Source organism: Ciona robusta, chromosome 13, assembly GCF_009617815.1.
Source record: "Ciona robusta chromosome 13, ASM961781v2".
NCBI lineage: Eukaryota > Metazoa > Chordata > Ascidiacea > Phlebobranchia > Cionidae > Ciona > Ciona robusta.
The window spans coordinates 2878172-2895529 of record NC_143247.1 but is presented as its reverse complement, the minus strand read 5'-3'; the positions used below and the strand labels follow the sequence as shown (position 1 = coordinate 2895529).

At 34.4% G+C, this 17358-nt stretch overlaps 3 protein-coding genes across 4 annotated transcripts; 2 read left to right on the top strand and 1 right to left on the bottom strand.

Annotated features, from left to right (window-relative positions):
• The first annotated feature begins 326 nt into the window (after positions 1 to 326).
• Positions 327 to 4936, top strand: LOC149725814 (uncharacterized). 2 transcript variants are annotated; one of them, XM_089891522.1, is made up of 6 exons: positions 327 to 1151; positions 1552 to 1628; positions 1907 to 2010; positions 2371 to 2580; positions 3135 to 3204; positions 4044 to 4936. In XM_089891522.1, the coding sequence occupies exons 1-6, from the start codon at positions 674 to 676 to the stop codon at positions 4197 to 4199; spliced, it is 1095 nt and encodes a 364-aa protein (XP_089747648.1). In that variant the 5' UTR covers positions 327 to 673; the 3' UTR covers positions 4200 to 4936. The 2 variants fall into 2 exon arrangements, with proteins under 2 accessions (XP_089747648.1, XP_089747649.1); XM_089891523.1 differs by having other exon boundaries at positions 331 to 1151; positions 1549 to 1628.
• Positions 4340 to 6526, bottom strand: LOC149725813 (serine/threonine-protein kinase ULK3-like). Its single transcript, XM_089891511.1, is given in 2 exon segments — positions 4340 to 6147; positions 6149 to 6526. Coding segments are annotated over 2 exon segments (1410 nt in total). The 5' UTR covers positions 6335 to 6526; the 3' UTR covers positions 4340 to 4923.
• A 292-nt stretch (positions 6527 to 6818) lies between these two features.
• LOC149725812 (GPI ethanolamine phosphate transferase 2, catalytic subunit-like) lies at positions 6819 to 17287 on the top strand. Its single transcript, XM_089891455.1, has 16 exons — positions 6819 to 7047; positions 7225 to 7357; positions 7706 to 7914; positions 8216 to 8428; positions 9364 to 9555; positions 10553 to 10686; positions 11202 to 11316; positions 11618 to 11739; positions 12068 to 12248; positions 12612 to 12875; positions 13126 to 13390; positions 13754 to 13961; positions 14416 to 14670; positions 15125 to 15275; positions 15917 to 16094; positions 16685 to 17287. Exons 1-16 carry the CDS (start codon positions 6937 to 6939, stop codon positions 16906 to 16908), a joined length of 2955 nt encoding a protein of 984 aa, XP_089747581.1. The 5' UTR covers positions 6819 to 6936; the 3' UTR covers positions 16909 to 17287.
• The last annotated feature ends 71 nt before the right edge of the window (positions 17288 to 17358 follow it).

Genomic DNA, 17358 nt, shown 5'->3' with positions numbered 1-17358 from the left:
TAGGCGTGTGTCCTGGAGCAAGACACTGTAAAAATGTAAAAAAAATGCAAAAAACTACATCTGCATTTGTCTATGGATAACATTTATTAGAAAAAGTGTAAATTAAATACACGAGTGCACACAGAACAGCATAAATTGTATAAACTGTCAACTTTTTTAATAAGGAGGCCAAACTTCAATCAGGCTAAGTCCAAAAAAGAGTTTTGTAGAGAAAAAGGCGCATTACAGATCACTGTTTTTTTTATTTTTTTGTCTAATAGTTCGAACCACTTCTCTCGCCATATATGTTTGTGTTTTGCAGCAGACGTTACTTTTGCTGCCGATATGAAGTTTGCCTTGGTCATTTTTTCGAAGTTGGTGCAAAAACTACGTTACACTTACGTAGTAATATGCTTGTTCTTAACTATTGGAAAGGTTTGAAAGCGCTAGAAATATGGGTATAGAACAATTATATATCACTCACAAAGTAACATACATGGTAACTCGTAAACTGACACAAGGCGTATAAACACCCGTGTTATTACGACTGTCGTTTTCTGGCCACGCTAGGATAACGTAAGATTCATTCATTCATGTTACTTTATGAGTGGTTTTCCTAACTATGTCTCTTTTTTGCACCAGTTACAGATATTATAGTTTACACGCACATGGTAATCACTTATACTGAGATGCCATGTTCTCTGTTATAGCAACCAGGATGTTAACAAGTATTTGGAGAAGAGAAGTTGCAATTCCTATCACTACAATATACAAATATAACAAACAAGCCGTCTCAAAGACTGAAAATGTTTTGTCCAGTGTATTCTACCATAGAGCACCTCTTGCATTGCAAAATATTGAAATAACTTCAAATAAAACTTTGCAGACTGTTACAGCGTCATTGCCAGCTGTAATTGAAGATAAAAGACCAAATTTTCAAAGCAAATCTCGCAGAAAATTAATGAGAAAAAAGTCGATAAAGTTACAAGTTTACAAAAACAAGGAATTCATTGAAAAAGCTCTCGTTGTGTATAACCATAAACCTGATTTGAGGTTCCTACCTTCAAATTTAGACTGTTGTCAAAAAAGTTTGAGTTTTGAGGAAAAAGAATTGTTGTGCAATAATGTGAACTATGTTCCACCAAATGTTGATAACACTACTAACAATAATGGTAAGTTTTATGGAATATATAGGTGTTGTTATGGGTTTTAACACTTAATATATATATATAGGTATTTATAATTGAACGAGTTTGTAATATAACCTACCTATAGTATGTATAGTAGGAGGGGGGAGATGGGACACCTTTAACACAAAATATTCAAATATCTTGAGAGTGTTTTATACAATAACAACTATCTGTGGAAGTTGTGAGGATTAGGGTGTAAAATTTCTTTGAATGTGACCACTGGGTTGGAGTAATTGTAGTCAAGTGGCTCAAAGAAACAGACGCCCACAATAGTAGCAAACTGGCAGCGATGGGTCTTGAACTTGTAACCTCTAAGATAGAGGCCACAGCCACAAACCTTAATCATGGACAAAATTTTATGTTTGTAAATTGTTTTCAGAAGATTTAAACAAAACAGAAGAACCAGCTAATGACCCCAATCAAAAGTTAAGGCTACTTTATTCAAAACTTCGAAATGAGGTAGGTATTATATTATCTCATTGATAACTTTTAAACATTCAGTTTGAAAATACAATTAACATTAATATGATTTATAATTATTTCACCTTTTTTTCTAACTTAATATTCATTTTATACTGTTTTTTTTTATTACATTTATTAAGTCTTAAACTATGGTATAACAACTGTTGTTTTGCTGTTGATTCCCTTCTCTTTGTTGTTTAAATAATATGATCTTCGCTATCGTTTTTGAAGAGATAAATAAAAATTACTTTATTATTGTTATAATATCTCTATAGATTCCAATGTTCTTTGAAAAGCGAGGTCCTTGGCATGACTTTAGTATTTACACAAAAGACATTGAACTGCACACTTCTTCAAAGAAGAACCCAGAAAAACTTAAGTTAGTGTTCAACATTTAGGCCTTACTTATTAATATAAAACGAGGTAAAACGTATTTAATTAAAAAGAGTTTACCCTGCTGTTAACTATAGAAACAAGCAGAGCCAAAGTATATATTATTCACCGCATTAGGTCCATATGAATTTTAACAATGTCACCTTAGATTTTATTAAAAAATAATAGGTATAAATGAATGAATTTAACTTATTTAACACCGAGTGGCCAGAAAACGACAATCGGTATAACATGGATATTCTATTCTGTTTCAACTTCCGAGCTTCTACGAATGCAACTTTGTGGTTGATTGTTTTTTGTAAGTGATTTTTTATAACATTACTAAAATATATCCATTTTTATTCAGGTTGTTCCTGAGCGGCCACCGTTCCTACAAATTCTTCTTATGGTCGTATCGACAATTTAACCTTCGTTATCTAAGTCAACCAACACTTGATGTATTAAGCATGGAGCTGGATGAGACGCACCATCGTATAGAAGTTAGATGGAGATTATCCGGCTGGAACCCGACAACAATGATCTGTAATCTGTTGCTATCTATGCCAGCTAATAGAAGGTAAGAGTGGATTTGAGTAAGATGATGCCATTTTGGCGTATTGCCAAATTATATATATGTATTATATTATACAATTGGTTGGACTTGATTTTTGTTTGTTACGTGTTCGTAACGTAAGATCCTGATGTACAATGTTATGCTTATTGTTGGTATTATATTGATTGTAATGTACCTAGATACCTTGTGCTTATTGTCAAGTTAAAAAATTTTGTATTTATATCTTACTTTTGAGTTATATATAACATATAGGTGTCTATGTGTTCTTATTCACCAGGCACACACAGTGTATTTATACGCCTCATGCTCACTGTCAAGTTATAACATGGTGTATTCATATACCTCATGCTCACTGTTAAGTTATAACATGGGTGTCTTCTTATACACCAGACACACATGGTGTATTCATACACCTCATGCTCACTGTCGAGTTATAACATGGGTGTCTTTTTATACACCAGCCGCAAATGGTGTATTCATACACCTCATGCTCACAGTTTAGTTATAACAAGTGTATCTTCTACCACCAAACAATTTACTGATGTTAAATATTCCAGATATTACGATTACGTTTCTACATTTTATGTAAACAAGGATGGAAACATATGGAGACACGATGTTCGAAAGGTGAGTGGGTTATATTGGGAATCTTAATCTTAAATTTAACTTACTGCCATTTGCTTGTCTAAAGTCCTTTTTACGGACAGGACCGTATTAAAAATGTTTGGTGCATAAATGAAAGTTTTTTCTGGTTGTTTTCAATAAAAACATACTATTTATAATATGATTGATTGTTTTGGTTTTTGAACTGAAACGTTTAAAATTGAAGACGTTTGTCATAGGTATAATATGGTGGTTAATGTTTGTATTGAAACTGACTTGAGATATTATTATCATGTTTAAAGCGGGTTGTTTTCATATTTATAAATCATAAATATATATCATGTGATAATGTTTCCTGTTTTGTAATCAAAATATATTTTGTTCGGAAATGTTTTGTTTATTACACAATAGTGTTTGTTATGACATCATTATGAGTGGGTTCATCACAATCACAAACACCTTTTTGCTAAAACTCAGGGTGATTAATTTTGGACTAATAAGCAGATTGTGTTTTTAATTTGGTATGCGTAAACTATTTAAGTGATTGATTAAAAATTGGTTGGGAAAAAATATTAATACAGCTTTGTAGTAGAAAGGGATTCATTTATAGGTCCTAGTATGCCACATTATATTCGCTGTGCTGAAGTGGTTTGAATCGTTGCTTGTAACCATAGAATAGCAGGTTTGATACCGCTATCATTGGTGGGATACATTAATGGGTTGTCCAAATTGGCGGTAAAATGGGAGCATACAATAATAAACTTAGAAAAAACCTTTATATTAAAAATATCATTTCCTGCCATACGAAGGTAAATAAGTTACATTCATTTACCATTTGGTCAAAACAAATATTCTAATTACAGATTCGGCTTATAACGGACAGCATTATACGTCGTGGCGTTGAAGTGATTAAATCAAGAAGTGTGGCAGCTGCTGCAGCCATTGCAAGCAAATTACAAACTCTACCATTTTTTGGATACACAGACAAAATAACACCGAGCAAAAAGACAGTCACGTAATATTGAATAATATGCATAGAATAGCACACAGAAAGAGTTCCCGATATTTCATGTTATATTTATAGCGACTATTTCTTGTTATTTTAACATTTTTTGGACACATACACAAAATAACACCTAGCAAAATAACAGTCACGTAATATTGGAATAACATTTATTGCGCAGAAGCTACCTTTATTTCTTGGTATTTAAAGCAATTATTGCCACAGTAATAAGTTACACTAAATTAACAATAACATGGTTTTCATACATGCATATTTATAAGCACACAACAGAATACTGATAAAACAATGCTTTAAATTAGGGGTGTGCAACCTGCAGCCCCTTTTAATATCATAACATCCTATAATAGCATAGGATCAAAACTGAAAGAACCCACTATTGGTTCATGCAAGCCTAGGTTCAATAAATGTAGGGCCGGTTCATCCAGTAATTTATACCTGGTCCTCATGTAAGGTTGCACACCCCTTTCTGTAATGTATTATTTAAAGTAGTGAAGCAGGAAAATAATGTAATTCGTAAATAATGTAATTTAAATCTTGTATTTTGCACAACTTATATTATAATCACAATCGCTGTTTTTTAACAGTAGAAGTTTCAATATAAGTTTCATTTATAATATTGCGATGTGAAGTTTAATTGTAATTCCTGATTAGTATTGTTGTTGGCACTCACAGTGAGAAATTTATATTACTTTGCGATTTAACATTAAAGAAAAATAAAATTATGAGATTGAACATTTTGTTGGTTTGTTTTCTACTTGTGCGTTTGGTTGGTGTATTTCAATTTCTTGTACACTAACATAACTTCTAATCGATTCTGCTCTCGTCAGTAGAAACTGTACTTGCGAATGTAAAAGCTCTTTCCTTCTAGTTGGTTTCTCTTTACCTAATATTGGAATAAGATTGCCCAAGACTTCAGTATACAAATCCAATGCTTGTTGGAATTTGTCATTTTTCTCAGCTTTTCTAGCTTCGAAAATCATCTGTATTGCTTGTGTTATAACTTGGTTGTCTTCACTTAAAAGTTTTAATTGTTCCAAAGAATCTGTCGGCGTTGTAACTGGTTTGCTAAGAATTTTAAGTTGCTCTGCACGATTGCAATACTCGGTAACCCTCGTTCTCAAAGCAGCTTTTTTAAGTTGGTCATTTTCGTAATAAATTGCCGGAACAAAATACTCGATAGCTTCAGAATACAGTTTGGCAGCTTTAGCGAGATCTCCTGCCCGATCAGAAGCAACTGCAGACATTACAATCTCTGTTGCTTTGGGAAGACAATCTTGCGATGGTTTATGTTCCAAATCTACAAATGGATGAGCGAAAAAGTCCTCGAAACTTATCCGTTGATCTGGGTCTCTACGTAGAAGACCATAAAGAAGGTTCTTGCAATCGTTTGATGTTTGCGGGGTTCTTGGGATCAAAATAGGATCCTGACTCTGTATTTTTGCCTCTAAATCTTCTAATGTTCTAGATGCGAAAGGTGCCTCTCCAAATAGAGACTCATACAGTATAACCCCGATTGACCATAAATCTACTTTCGCATCATATTTTTTCATTAGTATCATTTCTGGAGCCATGTATAAGGGAGACCCCCTTAGCGAATACTCCTGCACAGACTCAATATGCTGGGCAAAACCAAAATCGGCGATTTTTAAAACTGGTTGGTAATTTGATGTTAACAGTATGTTCTGTGGTTTTAAATCCATATGTGAAATGTTATGGTCATGCAGAACTTTTACAGCTGATGCAATTTGTTGAAGAAATCTACGCACTGTATATTCAGGTACCATTCGTTTTGACTGTATAAAGCCAGATAGGTCCCCACCCCCACAATATTCCATTATAAGATAAATGAATGAATCATCCCACTGAAAATCAAACAGTTCAACAACATGCTCGTGCTTGATTTGTTTTAAAATCTCAATTTCTAGCAATAGGTTTTCAATAGAAAACAAGGTTCAGGTTTGATTTTTGGATGCATTTCACAGCAATAACTTGTCTGTGTTCACAGGATTTTCTATAAGCCTTATAAACAGTTGCATATGTCCCACTGCCCAATTTTTCCGTGAAAACGAAGTCTTTTAGCTTCGGTGTGACGTAGGTGGTCTTGTTTATACCCTTAGACGACGAAGCCATAGTTTAACATTACATCCAAATTACAATTAACATTTAGCGTCTCGTACGTATGCGTATAGCACAATCCGTAAATAAGCCTATAGGACTAAAAAGAATAAAAAAAAATGTGGTGAATATTAATTTATAACCGTACAAACTATACAAATTGAATTTGGCTACGATTTATTCCTGCATTTTAATACTTTATTCAATATAAAGTTACAAACGTTTCTAAAACGCAGTCAGCTGACTGAACGAACAAGTTCCCCTTATATGAAAAGTTTAAAATAAAAATCGATATAAAAAATATTCCGCTATATACACAAGATTGTTATTCTGAATATTTACGATGAGAGTCGGGCCCTGTTTACGATTGCTCAATTTGTTTTAGAACTTAACATTTTCTTAGATCCACTATTTAAAGCTTATTGCACTCCCCAAATAATTGCATAAAATATTTGGGGCGGGAAGATTAGGGGAATACCCATATACGTTGAGTTTGTTTTGGATTTTTTGTTGATTGCGTGTTCATGTCCTAATTCGTTATTTAAATCTATTTTTAACCAGTATCAGATAATGTGTTAATGCCTTTATACTAGTATACTAGTACCTACTTTTTCTTTATGGTCTACGGTTGTAGCAACGTTTGTTTTAAGCCATTTACGATGAAAACGAAGAGAAATCTTATCATATGTTATTTCATCAGTTTCTTTGGACTTCTGCTATTTATAAAGGTATAAGGATACTAAATTGACTTTATTGATTGTGTTAATTTCATTTTTTTAATATGAATATGTTTTATTGAGATGAAAAATGCAGTGCAGTAAATTCCACACTGTTGTAACAACTTACGTTTTCTTGCCACATTACGATATATAAGTTACATTCATTTGTTCATTGTATCAATTTAGGATTTTTTCCCCATTAAATCTGGCACAGCGGGAATAGCGACATCTAGTGACATACCTCCTGCTCCAACCAACGCTGATCTTGAGGCAGAAATGCTGACTCAGCAGTTTAAAGATGCTGACTCAATATCCTACGGTGAGAGTAACACTCACAAATTTATATGCGTGATAACTCATAAACAGGCATGAGGTGTATGGAGTAGAACACCTGTGTTATAACGATTGTCGTTGCCCTACCACACGATGATAGATAGGTTACATACATGGCAACTCGTAAGCTCGTAAGAAAGAACAAACACTCACAAAGTTAAGTATGTGGTAACTTGTAAGCGGGTACAAGGTGTATGAAACTGAACACCCATGTTATAACGACTGTAATTTTTCTAGCCACGCTAGGATAAAGTTACATTACATTCATTCACATTTATCATATACCGGTACGGTATTCATATCTTTTATATCGGTATTCATATCTTTATCCAAGATTCCAATTTGCCAAGTCACGCTTCACCAATCAAAGCTCCATTTACAAAACTGGTGATCATTATTGTGGATGGCATGAGGTTGGACTTTATACAGGGGAACCACCTAAAGGGAGATATGCCTTTCCTATACAAAGCACTGCATGCTGGAAATGCATTGAGTTTTACTTCACATGCTGAAGCCCCCACAGTTACCATGCCTAGACTTAAGGTATTGTTAAAAACTTATAATATATTGTTACATAGGTGTGGGTCGTTTTTATTATCTATTTTAGATATATTGTAACTTTGATATATGACATATTTGTGTATGAATATCTTAGGGGTATCTGGAGTGATATGTTACGCTAACATTTAAAGCAAACTTGACCTATATATTCTAGAAATCTATCACCCAGTTGTCTGCCCCCTCCAAAAATGCACTGTAAATTAAAATAGTTCCTAAATATAGAATACATAAATTTTTTTTTTCAAATCGCTATTATTTAAAAATAGATGTAATTTTTTTCAAGTCGCTAACAACTGGAAGCATCCCTGGTTTCATTGATGTTGTTTTCAACCTGGATCAATCTTCTGCTCTTAAAGAGGACAACATCATTGAAGGGATGAGAAGGAATGGAAGGAAGATGGTGTTCTATGGCGACGATACTTGGATCAAGTTGTTTCCTGAAAGTTTTACGAGGAAAAACGGAACAACCTCTTTCTTTGTGTCTGACTATACAGAGGTATTTCAATCTCATTGATTCAATTTCAATGAGAAAATTGAAATTGAATTTTCTCAATGAAAAATGAGAAAAATTTTTCAATGAGAAAAAAAAGTCAGTGCCACTGACTTTTTATACTTTTTTTTACAGTATAAAAAGTCAGTGGCAAGAGACTGACGATGTCATTTAGGCAAAATATGTATTTCTTTTATTATACAATTGGATTGACTTGATTTTCGTCTGTTACGATTAGGGATGCACATTACAGAATAATTAGGTATTCTAGGATATCCTAGAATACTTTATTTCGAATCTAGAATTCCGAATCTAGAATTTCGAATCTTTTTATATTTATAGGAAAAAGAAATTTTACCCACAAAAGTCAGTTTATTGACCCTTTCATAGCAGCCTTGTTGGGTCATGAGCTGTAAAATGATCAAAAATTGTACTATTGGGTAGTTTTTGCGGCATGAAACGTATAGCAGGCTATGAAAAGACGTTACGAAACGTTTACTCTCGAAAGTCCCACAAACACAAAAATATTTTTTTTCAAAATTAATAAGTTTCAAAAATTGTTACTATAGTATATGAGATGACGTGTAATGACGTCATTAAACAGAATACCTAATCCCGTAATAAGATTCGAATACAAAAGGATTCGAATCTCATGGATTCGAAATTCTGTAATGTGCATCCCTAGTTACGATTTCGTAGCACCTGATACTTACTCGATGTTTATGAATGAATTGTAACTTATTTATCCTCGTAGTGGGGCAACAACAATCGTTATAACATAGGTGTTCTGTTTTATACAACGCGTGCCCACTTACAAGTTACCGCGTACATAACTTTGTAGGTAATATATTCCACACTCACTGTAAAACTTAACCAAAAAAAGGGAAACATTTTTGATACTATATTGGTTTAACTGTTCCTGCATGCTTTTGTCTTAACAGGTTGATAATAATGTAACATGGAACTTGGAGCAAGAGTTGCAGAATAATAAAGCCTGGGATGTAATGATTCTACATTACCTTGGTCTGGATCATATTGGGCATTTATTTGGCCCTAAATCAACTCTTGTTGGGCCTAAACTTAGGGAAATGGATGAAGTTTTGAAACGAATTTATTCTGAATATGAAAAGCAGGTACGATTAATTCTTTACAAGGCTTTCTACTGTATATGGGTGAGGTCCTATAGCTTGACACGGCAGGGGACCTAGAATGCTGGCCAGAGTTGCTTCAGTGATAACTTCTAAGGAATTTTATAAACCGGTTTTGTGTATGAATGAATTGAACTATTTTTCATTGTGTGGTGGGGCAACGACGGTCGTTAAAATATAGGTCCAGGTGATCTGTTTTATACACCTATATGTAGCAGAGGTCCTACAGCTTGGTACAATTGGGAGCTGGGATTTAGACCAGAGTTAGTTAGATTCTATCATTATTACAGTTTTACTTGTCTATTGGCTAAAGCCCCACAAATCGGAGGTCATTTTTAGGTTATATAATTTAAAATCGTATAAGGTGATTAAATTTGCTCATTTTTTCCCTGGATGTTTTCTACATAGAATATTCAGGTGTAATGTGAGCGTACAGTGATGCAAGGTGGTTTGTGGTTGGCAGTTATTATTGACTGTGACTGAACCATGTTGCGAACAATATTTTTGACAAATATCTGTTAATTAGCGAACTTTTAAAAACAGTAAAACACCTATGAAAAGTGGTGCAAATATCTCAGGGTTTATTGTTTTGTTGACACTTTGTAAAACTAGCTGTCAAAAATACTGAAGTGTTAATCAATTACAACTTAACTTATATAAACACCTGTGAAAAGTGGTGCAACCAATTCAAGGTTATTGTTTTGTTGACACTTTGTAAGTACTATCAACTGCCAAGATACCTAACAGAAATTACTCTCAGTGTTCAATAATAGGTTGTAGCATTCTGGGTGTTGAGGTAATGGACCAACTCTGGCCTAAATCTCAAGTCCCTTGGCATGCCTTGCTGTAGGACCTCACTCATATAGAATAGAATGTGTATATACAATGTTGGGGTAATGGGCCAACTCTGGTCTAAATCCCTGGCATGCCTTGTGTAGGACTTCACCCATAGAATAGTGTCATAAATAGGCATTTATTGCAGAAAGATACATTGATAGTTTTAACAAGTGATCATGGTATGAGTGCTCATGGGAGCCATGGGGGAACCACCCAACCTGAGACAGCTACTCCACTAGTTTTTCTCAGCCCCTCCATTCATAATAAACAGGACAAGTTGTGAGTGGAACATATTTCATTACTTTGACATCATTTTTTTCTCTAGTTTTTTTAGAACATAAACAAAATGGTACTAAAATTGCTTAATTTTTGCATACTTAACATAACACAAGTAATATTTATATATTGGAATACTTCCGAATACAGTAACCTAGCGATTTGATTAGCAAAAATTAAATTATTAAAAAATGTAGAAAAGGAAATTAGCAGCAAAGCGACAGTAGTTAAAACATGATGTAAAAAGTACTTTATTAAAAGACTAATAGTATCAAATAAAACCGTGGCTGTTAAACCCACAATACAGTATAAATTACCTTAAATTAAATTTTAACTTATATTTTGATTATTATATAAATTAAGTCACACTGAATTTACATTAGCTAAAAAGTACTTGAGTAAAGTATGAAATAAAAGCGTGGCTGCTAAACCCATAGGCCACAATACAGTATAAACTAACCTAAATTAAATTTTAACTTTTATAATATAAATAAACTCATATTAAATTACCATCACAGCAAAGATGGAACAGAAATAGTTGAACAAATCGATTTTGCTTCAACTATCTCAATCCTAATGGGCATCCCTATTCCCCTTGCATCAGTGGGGTCACTAATATCACCAATGTTACAGGTATTTATATGAAATAAATACTTTAACTATTCCAGCTTACTTGTGGAGGAATATACCTTTTTGAAGTGCAATTTCTGTTTATATAGTAGGGTGTCAGAAGATAAGGCAACTTTTTATTTTATTCTTTCGCTTCATTTGGTAGTAAACAAAGAACATTTAAAGAATTATATATTTGTGTTTTCCTGACTCCCATGGACCGTTGTTAATTGTTTAAAACACGATCAGGACATTTGGATGTTCTGTGCCAAAGGTGTCTCATCTTTCCCCACCCTACTATATATCTCTTGTTATCAAACCACAGAACATTCCACCCAAAGATCTTCTTCATAGTTTACAATATAATTGCCATCATTTGCTGAGAGGTTTATCTATGGATGGAAAACTAAAGCAAGGAAATGAAGACAACGCTATTAATTTCTACAGGTATAAGAGTCACATTTAAATTTTTTTTAAATAAATTAGAGGTGGCATTGTTAAAATGCAATTGTACTTTTACACTGCCTGTAATATTAAGTCTATGTTGTGTTTAATTCTTCCTTTAAATGTATAAGTGGTAAATTATTACAGAAAAATTAACCGCCTACAAAGTTACATATGTGGTAACTCGTAAGCAAGCACAAGGTGTATGAAATAGAACACCCGTGTTATAATAACTCTAGTTGCCCCGCCATGCGAGGATAAATAAGTTATATTCATTTATTCATTTAGTTACTAAAAACTAGTGTTAGCCTTTAAACCTCCCTTATTTCAGAAATGGACTCCAATTCCATGGTAGTTACATTTATGGGGATGCAACAGACAAAACTCATACTCTCAAAGCTGCAGTGGAAAGTTACCAGAGAAGCCAAAAACTTTCCACTGACCTTTTGACCTCTGACCTAGCTAAATATAACTATGGGTGGATGGGTGTGGGGTTCGTTGTGCTGTTTATGGTAAGAATAAATATTAATATGTTGTTAAAACACAGTCTGAATAATATTTCCTATATGGGTCGTTGTTATAGGACTTGGGATATAGGCCAAGTTTGGCAATATATAAATAGTATGTAGCTTGTTTATCTCGTTGCATGGGGCAATGACATACCTACTTCAGAGTTAGCATTTGTGTAAGCTACACTTATAAGTGCATTGAACCGAGTATTGTTTGGTTACGCTGCAAGCACCTAACCACTAAGCCATGGTGCCGGTACTGCCAGACACTATCTACTTTATACTAAATATTAAAACTGATATCAAATAGATATTATAAAATAGGTCGTCTAGCTCCAAAACTGATTTTTTTTCTATTTTCCACAGGGTTTTTGTGGTGTTATATTCTCATGGCTAAAAACTTTACTCCGTTACAAACGTGGCTCAAAATTTCCCGGGCTTGCGCCTCTAGTTGGGGGATTCACCTTGCATATAATAACCTTGTCTGGAAGTAGTTTTGTAGAAGAGGAACACCAAATATGGAATTTTCTTACTGCCTCACTCTCGCTTGGCCTCCTAGTGGCCGTATTACGAGCAACAGCGAGATTGAGTTTAAACGAAAAGAAACAAAATTTGTTGTACAGTGAAGAGGTATGTTTAAATTTTTTTTAATTTCCTAGGGATGTTTTTGCACTCAAAGGCCCTTTTACAAATTAGATAAGTTAAAAAATTACTATTTTTTTTTAAATTTTTTTCCCAAAAAATTGTTTTCTTACATTTCTTTTTGTACAATTTATTTCTCTATATTTTTTTTTTATATATATTTTATTTTTTATTTTTTTTATTTTCTATATTTTTTTTTATTTCTATATATATATATATATTTTTTTTTTCTACAAAGGTCCAACAAAGTCATTCAAGTTTACGCTTGCGTAAAGAAGTCACCATAGAGGTCCCTCAATGGAAAGTTGTCCCTGTTGCCGATAGCGACAACTCCCAACCACATAGTGGCGATGGAGAGTCAGAAATCTACAAAGATCACCATAAAGTTATTAACCCATCATATTATAAAGCTGTGGCCATGAGTTGTGTGTTTGTGATGTCACACAGGGTATTAAGGTCATGGAATCAATCAGGGGTCAAACATGCAGAGGATCCAGATATTGGTAAATTGTGTTTTAACTATCTAGTAGGGCTAAGCTGAATGAATTTATGAAATAAACAACGCTAGTCGTTATGACATTGGTGTTCTGATTCTTATATATAGAGGAGGTCATACAGCTTGGCACACTTGGGACCTGGTAACTCGCAAGCTGGCACGAGGTGTATGAAACAGAACACCTGGGTTATAATGACCTCAGTTGCCCTGCCATGTGAGAAAGTAAGTTACATACTTGGTAGCTTAGAAGCTGACACGAGGTGTATGAAACAGAACACTCGTTTTTTTTCTTCCTTTCAAAAATTATAAACAATACATTTAAAAACTATTCAGAAAAAAGAGTTGTTTTATATTGTTTCTATTTCCATAGGTGATTGGTTCAATTTACCGGAGAACAAAATCTACTTGTCTTTATTGTCTGTTGTTTCTTTGTGTTTGTTATTCTTCTTGTTGGAAGTTTTAACAACAACAAGGGATTGTTTAAGAAGTATTTTATCGATGGTAGCATTCATCATGGTGTATTTGTACCGTGTGTGTACTGGTGTTATGGTGATGCCAATGTCTTATGGAAATTCAAGGTAAATGTATTGTAAGGGTTAGAATAATCTTAAGTTAAGATATAAGATAATATAATTTATGACGTTGTATTGGCATAACGTAGTTTTTTATTCTTCTGTTTAAAAATGATAGCGAAGATCCCAATATTTAAATATTGAAGAGAACTCTATGGATAAAAAAAACTATAAAAAAGAACGTCAGTTAAAAGGTATGGCTGTTAAACCCTTATTTAAATGACTGTTTTGAACACCTTATGTTTGTCAATCTTCGGGCCAACTCTGGCCTAAATCTCAGGTCCAATGACATACCTTGCTGTAGGACCTCACGCACATAGAATAGAATGTGTATATACAATGTTGGGGCAAAGCCAACTGTGACTGCGGATAAAAGTCAGAGTTAGCCCATTATCCCAACACTCACATGTAAACCTTGTTTCAAATTAAAAAACACATTTAACAAATTCAATACTTTTAGCGGATTATTCGAATCCCGGATCGTCTTTCTCATCCTTGGCATCCTCATCTTAAAGATCATCTTCCATAAAGTAAATAATCACGTAAGACCAAGATCCTGTTCTCCTCCATCCATCCTTTGTTCCCGGGAAGACTTAGTGATGAAGATGTGCGATTGCGTTCAGTCATCAGTGGTCATTATGTCTTCCCTATTAGTGAGGCCGCATAATCATTTTGTCATCGTGTTGAATCTTGGGCTGTATCTTGTGTTGTTCAGGTGGGTCCTCATGCTCGCTGTCGAGTTATAACATGGGTGTCTTGTTATACACCAGACACACATGGTGTATTCATACACCTCATGCTCACTATCAAGTTATAACATGGGTATCTTCTTATACACCAGACACACATGGTGTATTCATACACCTCATGCTCACTGTAAAGTTATAACATGGGTATCTTCTTATACACCAGACACACATGGTATATTCATACACCTCATGCTCACTGTCAAGTTATAACATGGGTGTCTTCTTATACACCAGACACACATGGTGTACTCATACACCTCATGCTCACTATCAAGTTATAACATGGGTGTCTTCTTATACACCAGACACACATGGTGTACTCATACACCTCATGCTCACTATCAAGTTATAACTTGCTTTTCTTTTATAAAACTTATCTCATTTTGTTATGTCGTCAAATATTTGCCTTGTCATCCCCAGGTTACTATGGCCGGTTGCCATGGAAGAAAAAGATTGGTTGCTAGACGACGTGTCGTTGGATGTGCGATCATGTGGAACCACCACAGGGATGGATGGAATGGGACGGGTTGCCGTGGCGATGTGGTTCGCTCATATGACTCACTTTATGTTGGTGAGGCTTTTTAAATATGAATTCATTCGTGAGTTACCATGTTTGCAACTTACTTATCTTCGGGTAGCGGGCAATGACAGTCGTTATAAGCTAGGTATTCTGTTTCATACACCTTGTGACCGCTTACAAGTTACTATGTACAAAACTTATTCATCCTCGCATGGCGGGGCAATGACAGTCGTTATAAGCTAGGTATTCTGTTTCATACACCTTGTGACCGCTTACAAGTTACTATGTACAAAACTTATTCATCCTCGCATGGCGGGGCAATGACAGTCGTTATAAGCTAGGTATTCTGTTTCATACACCTTGTGACCGCTTACAAGTTACTATGTACAAAACTTATTCATCCTCGCATGGCGGGGCAATGACAGTCGTTATAAGCTAGGTATTCTGTTTCATACACCTTGTGACCGCTTACAAGTTACTATGTACGTAACTTATTCATCCTCGCATGGCGGGGCAATGACAGTCGTTATAAGCTAGGTATTCTGTTTCATACACCTTGTGTCCGCTTACCTCGTATGTAACTTTGTGGTTGATTTTTGGGAGGTTTTTTATGTTTTTTTATATATGGCCGACAATTTAAACAACCCATAATATTCTGGTTGTTATTATTTTTAACTTTTTATAATTTACAGGGAAATTCAAACAGTCTTGCAACAGTTGATTTATCAGCTGCGTACATCGGCCTATCTGGTAGTGAAGGGGTCATGAACTCTACGGTGACCTTCATACTGGGGTCATTCGCTACATATATCGGACATATTATATGGATATCTTTATGTGTGGCCGATATTATTAAAGTTACAAAACCAGGTTAGTTATATTTATATATGAATATAGTAAAAAAGATGGAAGTTATCAACGCATTGTATAAGTAAATTATGTAAGCATATTATATAGTGGGGTGGGGGAAGATGGGACAACTTTTCATTCTGTTTTCCCGACTCATTTTGTAGTAAACAAAAAACATTCAAAGAATTCTAAAACTGTACCTTCACAACTTCCATAGACCGTTGTAAATCGTTTAAAACAGGATCAGTATATTTGGATATTATGTGCTAAAGATGCCACCCCACCCTACTATGTATATATAAGATGTTGTTGCTAAACAAATAAGTTAAATGTTGGGGGTTCCTAACAAATACATGGGCATTCTTTTAAATTTTAATTAAAGCGGAATGTTGTTGTTTTTTAGAAACATGGATGACAATATGTTTTAACTTTTAGTGTTCGAATCTCATGCCTAAAACAGCTTCCACCCTGCTGTTGAGTAAGGTTCCCTATGTTTGATGACTAAGAGTGTAACTCTTCCAATGTCATCATAGATTTTAAAAAGTAAAACACAACACCTATGTTTGTATATATTCTTATAATACTCTGACCCTTAACTTTACCCCCTACAGACCTAGGGAATCCCCTAACCCCCACTTCTGACCCCACATCCGATGGGGTCTTGGGGTTATTGGCTGGGGTAAGGTTATTCCCCTTAATAGTGTACACCATCGTGGTCACCGGTCATCGGCATCACTTATTCATATGGAGTGTGTTTTCCCCGAAACTTCTTTATGATGTCATAACCACTTTTGTTTATGGTTGGATAATTTTCATAGCCGCGTTACTATGGTGATTTCGAAAAGCAGGGTTTACAATTTTTCTGCGACTTTTTTTAACCTATCTTTTTTGCGACCCTACACAGTTAGTAGTGTAATATAAGAAGTACTTTGTGTAAAACTGGTGAACTTTCGGTGACCCCTAAGGTTCATATGTGACCCCCAGTTTGGGAAGTCTTGGTCTAAACCACTGTTTCTACTTTAGAGGTTTTAGAACTATTTATTCAGTTGGGCGCTCATACTGTTTATTGTTGTGATTTCCTTGTTTTTTGGTTGCATATTTTGCAAAGTATTTTTTAAAAATATGCAGAATATTTAGTTTTTACATTTGGAAACCTAAATTTGTGTAAAAATCTATTGAGAATGATATATTGGCAAACATATGCAATGTACTAACTGTAGTCAAATTACCAATATAATAATATGCCAAGAAATGATAAATTTTGCAAAACTGTTATAGGGTAATA

Coding starts and splice junctions, on each gene's coding strand:
- LOC149725812 (XM_089891455.1), top strand. CDS start 6,937: ATGGTCTACGGTTGTAGCAACGTTTGTTTTAAGCCATTTACGATGAAA. Junction 13,391..13,753: donor TGCAGAGGATCCAGATATTG/GTAAATTGTGTT, acceptor CTATTTCCATAG/GTGATTGGTTCAATTTACCG. Junction 14,671..15,124: donor CTGTATCTTGTGTTGTTCAG/GTGGGTCCTCAT, acceptor TGTCATCCCCAG/GTTACTATGGCCGGTTGCCA.
- LOC149725814 (XM_089891523.1), top strand. CDS start 674: ATGTTCTCTGTTATAGCAACCAGGATGTTAACAAGTATTTGGAGAAGA. Junction 1,629..1,906: donor ATTCAAAACTTCGAAATGAG/GTAGGTATTATA, acceptor ATATCTCTATAG/ATTCCAATGTTCTTTGAAAA. Junction 3,205..4,043: donor GGAGACACGATGTTCGAAAG/GTGAGTGGGTTA, acceptor TTCTAATTACAG/ATTCGGCTTATAACGGACAG.